The sequence below is a fragment of the Dicentrarchus labrax genome, unplaced genomic scaffold (assembly GCF_905237075.1).
Source record: "Dicentrarchus labrax unplaced genomic scaffold, dlabrax2021, whole genome shotgun sequence".
In the NCBI taxonomy this organism is placed as follows: Eukaryota; Metazoa; Chordata; class Actinopteri; family Moronidae; genus Dicentrarchus; species Dicentrarchus labrax.
This window is the reverse complement of record NW_026136720.1, coordinates 2,632,433-2,639,744: the sequence shown is the minus strand read 5'-3', so window position 1 is coordinate 2,639,744 and position 7,312 is coordinate 2,632,433. Positions and strand designations below refer to the sequence as shown.

Below are 7,312 nucleotides of genomic sequence, written 5' to 3'. Positions count from 1 at the left end.
GTGTGTGTGTGTGTGTGTGTGTGTGTGTGTCTGTGTGTGTGCTCAAGGGCAGCAGGATGTGCAAACCACAGCAGAGTGGTCCTTGCAGACACACTTTCCACAGTTGGAGCAAGTGGTTGCCATTCTTCTTCTTCTTTGGGTGCACAGTCCACACCTTCTCCTACTCTTGTTGGCGGGCTCTGGGTCACACTCTGATTCACCCTCTTGTATCCCGGCAACAATGGCAGCAGCAGCTGCTGAGCGCGGGGGACATGGCCGTCTTGCAATTGCTGGAGTCACCAGCATGTGCCCCAGCCCCTCCAAGAACGCCCTCCGCTGTTTTGGAAGACTCCCACTCAGGATGGACAGATTTCCACAGGACGAAGGCATTGTATGCTGAGATGTCCAGGAGGTTGTAGAAGAGAGCCAGTGGCGGGTGGCTGGTTTTCCTTCGACAACTGTAGGTGCCAACAACCTTGTCCAGGTTATCCACACGGCCTTTGCACCTGTTGTAGTCCAAGATTGCTGCAGGCTTCTTCTTTTCTTCTTTTCTTTGTGCTCAAAAGAAGCACATTCTTCCCTCGCTTGGGCATGTAGGATACTGCCATGGTAGTTTTGGTGAAGGCGAAGACAGATGACAGTTTCTTCCTCTGTCGCAGCTGGAGGAGCTGGGGAGGTAGCTCTGGGGTGTTTCTCCTGATTGTGCCAACCAGAGCCAGTTTTCTTCTGAGGAGTTCCTCTGCCAAGGCGAATGAAGTAAAAAAGTTGTGTCCTTGGAGCCCCTCTGTGAGTCGGACTGTGACCATCATTCCCTGGTTAACTTCCCGGGAACTACCGGGTGGTTTTCCCATGTAAATCTCCATCCTCCAGGCATAGGAGGTTGCCACATCACAGGTGACCCAGATTTTAATGCCGTACTTTGCAGGTTTGTTGGGCATATAGTGTTGAAATCCACAACGACCTTTGAATGCAACAAGCTGCTCGTTGACACACACATCAACCCCTGGATTGAACAAGAGGGGGAGGCGAGCCACCCATTTTTCATTTCTTGAGCGGTAGACGCCAACCAGAATCAGAAACCCAATGTAGGCTCTCATCTCCACTTTATCCACCTCCCTCCGATCCTCACACCTTCATCTCCCATGCAGGTTTGTGTGGGTGCACAGCAGCTGAATAATCTCCTCTGATATAAACAGGTCAAAGGCAGACCTCAGGTTGCTGATGCAGGGTGGGCCCTGGGGTGATACCAGTGGGTACTGGATTGTAGTGCAGGGTCTCTTCAGCAGTGGGAAACCACATCATTTTCCCATGACGAGACATCCACTCACCCGCCGGCTCCACTGTCTCGGCCATCAGCTGCTCGGCCTCCACCGCTGTGTCTGTATCGTATCTTCCCCTGAGGAAGAGGTATCAGGCACTGGCTGGTACTCCTCATCAGTGATGTTGCTGTCATCCTCTGAGGAGGGTGTCCCCTCATCTTCAGGAGAGGACGTGTCCTCATCTTGGGTAGAAGATGTCTCCTCCTCAAGCGCAGAGGATTTCTCCCCATCTTCCCTCCCCGAGCCCATCACATACTCAAGTGCTTCAGTCAGTGAATATGACCTTTTCGCCATCTTGCCAGAGAAAGACTGATCTGGGAGCTGTTAGGCTCACTTATAGCATTAGTACTGACTGCACCTGCATAAACTCCAGGACAGATTTATAAACAGCGTCTGACTTTGTTTTTGTTTCCCCCGAAGCCAGAGGTCAAGATGACCTGTGATCCTTTTTTTTTTTGGAGAGCAGCGATTTGAGTATGTAAGGGCTATTGTGTAGTTGTGTGTGGCATTCTTTTACAAAAAGATCAAAGCTACAGGTGTTTTCAACTTGTGCATCAAAGCCAAGTTTGCCTTGGAAACTCAAAGCTCAATAGCCTGTACCAAAAGAAATTCACTGAAACTTGGAGGTATGATACACTGTAATTTACGTCACTCTATCTTGCAAATACATATTTGCAGGCACTATTTTTTTCATGCACAAACACACATCATTATCTGACATCCTTAAGATCACACCTATGTCAAAATTGTGTCATTCATTTGCTCCATTGGAGTGCAGTTAGCCATCATACGCCCCTAGTGGAAACTAAGAATATTACCTGAAATTGCTCCCTTGGCCAAAAATGGACAAATGACATAATCTGGTAGAAAACATTAAAAACTAAAATTGTCAAGTGTTGAGTTTAGAATGAAATTTTACCTAAATTATATGATTTAATACTGTAAATCACAAGGAATTGTTTTCATGGGTTTCAATTGGCCAAAAGTGTCCATGATAGAGCCACGAGGTACAATTGGAGATATACAGTATAATATTGACATATTTAAAGAGCAGGTTTTGAAATTTAAAAAATCAGAAAAAAATCCAATCTCTTGGGAAATACCATTCCATATGCATTAACACAGCTAGAGTCGTCAAAAAAAGGAAGTGAAGTGGACACAAATGGCCAGCATAGAGTCCAGAGGGTTAAATTTGAAAACAGAAACCAAAAACAGCTGTTTTTTTTTGGTTTGAAAATGTTAAAAAAATTACCCATTTTCTGTTTTTATGATTTGAAAATAGATATTTGTTTCCATATTTATAAATGTTAGTCGGGGAAACGGCTGGAGTTTGGTTTAAAAACTAAAATCTGTCGGCCGCACTGACCCAGTTCAGGTTTCTCTGGACAGGTTTGATTGGTCGACTGATCTGTTTGTTTGTGTGTTTGTTTGTTTAACGGAAGTTTAACGGGACCTGAAGTCTGACGTTTAGTTTCAGTTGGTTAAAAACTGACAAAAAAAAACAAACCAATAAAAATGTTACTTTTTTCACTTCATGTCGGTTCGTTTGTATTTTATTCAGTCCCCCCCCCATCAGGACCCCAGAGAGACCTAAAGGTGCGTTCAGGAAGAATGTCCACTCATCCATTGTATTATTTATTGATTGGTGATCGGAGCACTTTGAGATTAAAAACAAACAACTGGAGTTCAGATTCAGCAGCTTTCAGTCGGACATCCCCGCTGGACGACCGTGCTAATGACAATAATGTGACATTAAAAAAAAGAGAAAAATCCCCTGACAGGCGATTATAGGTTATTGATGACGTTATTAGAGACAGAGTCTAAAATTCTGAGTTTATGTAAATTAGAAGCTTTATATGGTCTTTAAATTAAATCCAGCTGTCATTAAAACATTGGAAAGCTTTTATTTTTACTCTTTTTGGCTTAAAGTTTAAATATCTTTTATGAAATATGTGTAGATATATGTACGTATATGTGAATTAATATTAATTTTAAGTTTTAATGGCGTCTTTAAGTGTTAAATTCTGACCTGGAATCAGTCAAACGAGTGAATAGTTTTACTAATTTCCACAGTTTTAACATTAAATATATAAACACTCATTCTGCTGCAGACGAGATCAAAAGAAAGTGTTAAAGACTTTAATTAATTAAAACTTTAATCTCAGGACACGTTAATCTCTTATTTTATCAGCTGGACTAAGTCTGTGTTTATAACACGTTAATAAGATTCATTTAATTAGTTTTACTCTCTTCAGGGGAGCCGATAAAAGAAAGAAAGGTCACGTTGCTGTCTGATGAAAACTGAGTTTGTGTATTTTTCAACCTGGAGTTTATTTTCTGTTTCAGTCTGCAGCCAAACGGGAATTTTATGAGATCTGGAGTTTTCAGCAGATCATTTCCAGTTTAGGGAACTTTATCCAATTCTATCTGTATTTTTATCATTTATAACCATCATAAAGAGTCAATAGGCTCTTTTTTGACAAATTTTGTGTTTTCTTCTCCCTGACGTTTGTTTTATTAGACAATTTAATTACTTTACTCAACAGAAGCGACCCAACCGCTGAGATATCGGCCTACAGCTCGAATCCCCGTCGTACGATCCGACCCCAGGTTGAACAATACACAGCAAATAACACACACACATAAACAATCACACAAAATGTCCACAATCATCTGTTTACAGCATCAGTGCGTTTGTAGAAAACAGTCGCTGTGTGTTTGTTTGACCCTACAAAATAAAAACCAACAACAGGAAACAAACAACTTCACCGTCAGTTCTTCGAATTATTTCAACCAGCAAAGAGTTAAATTTAAATCAGTCGGGGAGAAAACAAACTCCCTTTTAATGGAATAAATACTCAGAGTGTTCAAACATTTACACTTCAGGAATATTATAAACAGTCTGTTTGTTGTTGTTTTCCTGTTTAAGGCGTTGGGAGCGTCTTCCTGTCCGAGCGAGTTCCACAGATCGAATTCACTCCTCTGTGCGTCCAGTGAGTTTTATCTCAGCCCAGAATTAAAGTCGGATCCTTAAACCGGGAACTTTGCTGTTGGGAATTTGAGGGAAACTGAAAAAGTGAAAATAATTTATAAAGCAATCGAACACCTCCTGGGCCACGTGGCGTCTGCACGGTGTGTCTTATCTGGGTGTTTGGGCTCTACATGGCCTGCTGTCTGTCCTGAGTCGGAGGCGCCGCCTCCTCCTCGGCCTCTCCTCCTCCTCCTCCTCCTGCTCCTTTCTCCTGGTTCCAGTCCCGGAGGCCCTTCGGGAGGCTCGTATCCTCCTCGAAGCTCCCCGTCCCCTCCACAAACTCCTCGTACGTTGACTTCTCCTCGAACGGCCGCGGGCCCAGCAGCTCCAACATGTCCGCCTTGTCCAGGACCTCCCTCTCCAGGAGACGCTTCCCCACCTGAGGAAGAAACCCGAGCTGTTACACAACAAAGTGAACTTACGATAACATCTCCAAACGCAACCCCGGACCAGGACCAGGAGGAGACCCCGACCCTCTAACGGATGTCTCAGAGTCTCACCAGCTCCACCAGCTCCTTCTTCTCCTGGATCAGCTCCATGGTCCTCTGGTACGCCTGGTCCACCAGCTCTCGGACCTCCTGGTCGATCAGCTCGGCCGTGGCCTCGCTGTACGGCTTCTCCATGACCATCTCACCCTGCCGGGGCAGGTCGAACGACACCTGCCCCACCTTCTCGCTCATCCCGAATTGCACCACCTGGAGGAGGAGAGGGGAGGAGAGAGAAGGAGAACCCGGCGTCACAGCAGATCTTCTACCACATCAACACTCAGAGAGGATCAGCAGGCGGGTGCCGTGTACCTGAGCGTAGGCGGACTGCGTGACCTTCTTCAGGTCGTCCTGAGCTCCCGTGGTGATCCTGCCAAAGAAGGTCTGCTCGGCCACGCGGCCCCCCAGCATCATGCACATCCTGTCGAACAGCTGCTCTCTGCTGTACAGGTACTGCTCTCTGGGCAGGTACTGAGCGTAGCCCAGACCCTTCCCCCGCGGGATGATCGACACCTGGACACACGAGGATCCGATTATTTAAGATCTAAACTTTATCCAGAGAGCTTCAGTCTCTGATCGACGGACTTGTCCTGCGTTAGAAAAGTTAAAACAACCAAAGAACTAACAGAACCAAACATCAGAGAGAAGAAAAATACTAAATGTGTCCAAAAAAAGCAAATTCTGAACTTCTGATTGTTCAATAAAAACCTTTGTGGCGATCGGCTGCAATCCAGAGTAAATAAACTGTTCAGAGTTTGACCCCTCTCACCCGTTAGCTCCAAACGTCGTCACTACGAGAGCAGAACTGGACCCTGAAGGTATCAGACGTGTGTGTTTGTGTGAGAGGAGTAACAGATGTGAGCTGTACCTTCAGCAGCGGGTCGGCGTGCTCCAGGAACCAGCCCACGATGGCGTGACCGGCCTCGTGATATGCCACGGTCTTCTTCTCCGTGGGCTGCAGCACCTGAGTCTTCTTCTCCAGACCTGAACGAACGACACAGGAAGCACAAAGGTTGGCGTCTGTCGGTCGCTGTTGAGGAACCGCGACGACAGAAAACGGGGACACTGACCTCCGATGACGCGGTCGATGGCCTGTTCGAAGTGTTTGGCGTTGACGGACGGGCTCAGGTATCTGGCGGCGATCAGCGCCGCCTCGTTGCAGACGTTAGCGATGTCGGCTCCTGATGACGTTAAATCAAATAAAGAATCTTTTTACTAGAACATGTTACCGGATCAATAACCTCCCATTGTAGGATTTAAACTCCTCTACGTGTCACTAACTGGGTTAATGACACCGGGCTGAGGCGTTAACGTACCGGTGAATCCCGGCGTGGCAGCCGCCATCTTCCTGGCGAGAACGTCTTTGTCCATGTTGGGGTCCAGTTTGATGGGTCGCAGGTGGACTTTAAAGATGGACGCCCTGCCCTTGATGTCTGGAGGACCTGAGAGGAGACGTGACGGAACCAGAGAGCTCAGTTAATGATACGATTTTTATTTCGGGGTAAATAAATCTGCATTTGGTTGTTTTTTTAATAATAAAAATAAACATTTGTGTCTTGCTGTTTATTATTATTCACATTACAGTTAATCAAATCAATCAAAAGAAGCAATATGAAGACGTCACAGGGGCGTTTTCTGATGCTTAAAGGTTTTATATGAGATTTAAAACGTTAATTTATTCTGTTTTTATCATCTACGTCGATGAATTAAGGATTTATTTCCACCAAACCAGAGTTGGTGATTGTTGGAAACACTAACAGAGACGCTTTTAATGAGTTTTATTCTGTTTCTGTCCACTTTAATGAAGTTCTGATGATCTGAAGGTAAAATGAGTGTTTTTGTCTCTGGAGTCTGGTGGAGAGTGATAGTGATATTACGGCTGTTTGTGGTTAAACTAAAGGTCTATCTCTGTAGGGATCCTTTCCATAATGCTGTCAGACACTGACAATAACAACCTGAGTCTGTCAGTGGAACAAACAACAACAACTAACGTTACTTACAAGCACTTTTTGTGAACATTTTCTCATCTAACTTTGTGAATTAAGGATTTATTTCCACCAAACCAGAGTTGGTGATTGTTGGAAACTAAGACACAGGTTCTGGTGTCTGGTTGGCAGTAACAGTGAAATGTCTCTTTGACCAGAAGCGCCAACCAGCTCTCGGTGTTGATCTCCTACCTATGTAGATCTGTCTGTCGAAGCGTCCTGGTCTCATCAGTGCCGGATCCAGGATGTCGGGTCTGTTGGTTCCAGCCAAGACCACCACGTTAGTGGATGTGTTAAAACCTGCGGGACACCAAAAAAAAAAGCTGAAATCTTAAAACCTCAAAACTAAAAACCCCTGAAGGACCAGACTGCAGCTCACCGTCCATCTCCACCAGCAGCTGGTTCAGCGTGTTCTCCTGCTCGCTCTGACCTCCAAAGTTCCCTCCGCCCCTCTTCCTCCCCACAGCGTCGATCTCATCGATGAAGAGGATGCAGGGGGCGTTCTTCCTCGCC

General features: G+C 45.4%; 1 protein-coding gene across 1 annotated transcript in view; it reads right to left on the bottom strand.

Annotated features, from left to right (window-relative positions):
- Nucleotides 1–2,920: 2,920 nt before the first annotated feature.
- The window catches only part of afg3l1 (AFG3-like AAA ATPase 1), a 10,487-nt gene continuing 6,095 nt past the window's right edge, over nt 2,921–7,312 (bottom strand). Inside the window, exons 9-16 of the mRNA XM_051381012.1 lie at nt 7,179–7,312; nt 6,992–7,099; nt 6,131–6,256; nt 5,885–5,995; nt 5,683–5,798; nt 5,127–5,327; nt 4,830–5,024; nt 2,921–4,708 (exon numbers count right to left, since the gene is read on the bottom strand). The exon at nt 7,179–7,312 is cut by the window's right edge and continues 20 nt beyond it. Of these exons, the coding sequence (XP_051236972.1) occupies nt 4,457–4,708; nt 4,830–5,024; nt 5,127–5,327; nt 5,683–5,798; nt 5,885–5,995; nt 6,131–6,256; nt 6,992–7,099; nt 7,179–7,312 (1,243 nt within the window). The 3' untranslated portion in view covers nt 2,921–4,456. The remainder of the gene's footprint in view (nt 4,709–4,829; nt 5,025–5,126; nt 5,328–5,682; nt 5,799–5,884; nt 5,996–6,130; nt 6,257–6,991; nt 7,100–7,178) is intronic.